General features: G+C 44.1%; 1 protein-coding gene across 1 annotated transcript in view; it reads right to left on the bottom strand.

The window, feature by feature from the left end:
• LOC127741572 (uncharacterized) overlaps nt 1-880 on the bottom strand; it is a gene marked incomplete at its 5' end in the record, with an annotated part of 52,033 nt that extends 51,153 nt beyond the window's left edge. The window contains one exon of the mRNA XM_052254311.1: nt 476-880. Within this exon, the coding sequence (XP_052110271.1) occupies nt 476-880 (405 nt within the window). The remainder of the gene's footprint in view (nt 1-475) is intronic.
• Nucleotides 881-2,164: the final 1,284 nt, after the last annotated feature.

The following is a 2,164-nucleotide window of genomic DNA, read 5'->3' as shown; positions in this document are numbered from 1 at the left end:
TTGTATGGGTTTTGTAGAGCTCTCCGCGGTGAACGCGTGGCCGTAAACGGAGCGGCAATCGTAGCTCTAGATCAAAAGTTATGGTGGTTTGAAGATCAAGTGAGAGAAAGAACTTGAGAGAGTGTTCTTCCCTCCATGGCCTCCATTTTCAGCATGTGAGTGTGTTTAGTGAGGAGAGAGAATGCTGAAAACTAGGGTTTTGGTTAAGTTATGTTGGGCCAAGGGCCCACTTTGGGTCCAATTGGCCCGGTTTGGCCCGTTCGGTCCAATGTTGGTCCAAATTCTATAAAATTGGTACCAAAATTCTCGTCTCAATCTCCTCTATCACATTTAGCCATAAAAAATTACATTTAGGACTTTCTAGAATAAATTCTCATTTATGGGTTAATTAGCCGTTAATTAACCGGGTTTTACATTCTACCCACCTAATTGGGAATTTTGCCCACAAAATTCAAATGCAATTACTTGAGAATAAATGCGGATAATCCGTTCGCATCTCTGACTCGAGTTCCCAAGTGTGTTCCTCAACACCGCCTCGACTCCAAGCCACTTTGACTAATGAAACCTCTTTTCCACGCAACCGTTTGATACTAGTATCATCGATTCTGACTGGAGCCACTGGAAGCATCAAATCTTCCCTTAACTGAACCGACTCAGGTTCTAACACATGGCTAGCATCAGGGGTGTACTTCCGAAGCTGTGACACGTGAAACACGTCGTGCAGGTTCGAAAGATGAGGTGGTAGAGCCATCCGATATGCCACCGGTCCAATCCTCTCCAGGATTTGAAATGGACCAATGTATCGAGGATTCAACTTCTTTACCTTAATCGCCCTACCTACTCCCGTGGTCGGAGTAACCTTAAGGAAAACATGATCTCCTTCCTCAAATTCTAAGGGCTTTCGCCTCTGATCGGCGTAACTCTTTTGACGACTCTGCGCCGTAAGCATCCTATCACGGATTTTCTTGACTTGTTCAGTAGTCTCAGCTATCATTTCTGGCCCCAACAAGCTTTTCTCTCCAGCTTCATACCAACATAGCGGAGATTGACATTTCCTCCCATACAAGGCCTCATACGGAGCCATTCCAATGCTCGCATGAAAACTATTATTGAATGCAAACTCCACCAATGGCATATACCGATCCCAACTCACCGGTTGGTCCAAAACACAAGCTCTCAACATATCCTCTAATGTTTGGATTGTCCTCTTAGATTGACCATCTGTTTGAGGATGGTAAGCCGTGCTCAAGCTTAATCGGGTTCCAAAAGCTTTCTGAAATGCACCCAAAAACCTTGAAGTGAAACGAGGATCTCTATCAGAGATTATAGTAGCAGGTACACCATGAAGTCTCACAATCTCCTTTGTGTATAACCGTGCTAGCTCCTCAAGGGTGTAGGTCATACGAATGGGTAAAAAGTGAGCTGACTTCGTCAGTTGGTCCACAATCACCCAAATAGCATCAAAACCAGCCCTAGTCCTTGGCAATCCCGACACAAAGTCCATTGCAATACTTTCCCACTTCCATTGCGGAATTTCTAAAGGTTGCAACATCCCAGAAGGTCTTTGATGTTCAATCTTTACCTTTTGACAAGTTAAGCACTTTGAAACATATTCCGCCACATCATTCTTCATACCCGGCCACCAAAACATCGCCTTTAAATCATGGTACATCTTAGTACTTCCCGGGTGAATGGAGAATCCGCTTTTGTGTGCCTCCTTTAAAATATCTTGCCTCAAAGTGCCAACATCCGGCATAATGATCCTACCCTTGAATCTCCATAAGCCATCTTTTTCTTCCGACACTCTCCATTGTTTTCCTTGCTCAATAGCCGGTAACACCTTCCATAACGCTTCATCATTTTGATGAGCCTTTAGGAGTTCGGACTTAAAATCACTTGAGGTCTCTAATCGGCTCAAACACAAAGTTCCGGATACTTATCGAGCACCAATTTTCAAACTCTCAAATCCCTTGAGCAACTTCTCCTCTTGAAGCATCATCCAAGCCGCATATAGCGACTTCCGACTTAACGCATCCACCACTACGTTCGCCTTTCCCGGATGGTAATTCAACTCAAAGTCGTAGTCCTTCAACAATTCCATCCACCTTCTCTGCCTCATATTAAGCTCTTTCTGATCAAAGAGATATTTCAAACTCTTGTGATC

This window comes from Arachis duranensis, chromosome 9, assembly GCF_000817695.3.
Source record: "Arachis duranensis cultivar V14167 chromosome 9, aradu.V14167.gnm2.J7QH, whole genome shotgun sequence".
Lineage (NCBI taxonomy): Eukaryota > Viridiplantae > Streptophyta > Magnoliopsida > Fabales > Fabaceae > Arachis > Arachis duranensis.
This window is presented reverse-complemented; position numbering and strand designations above follow the sequence as displayed.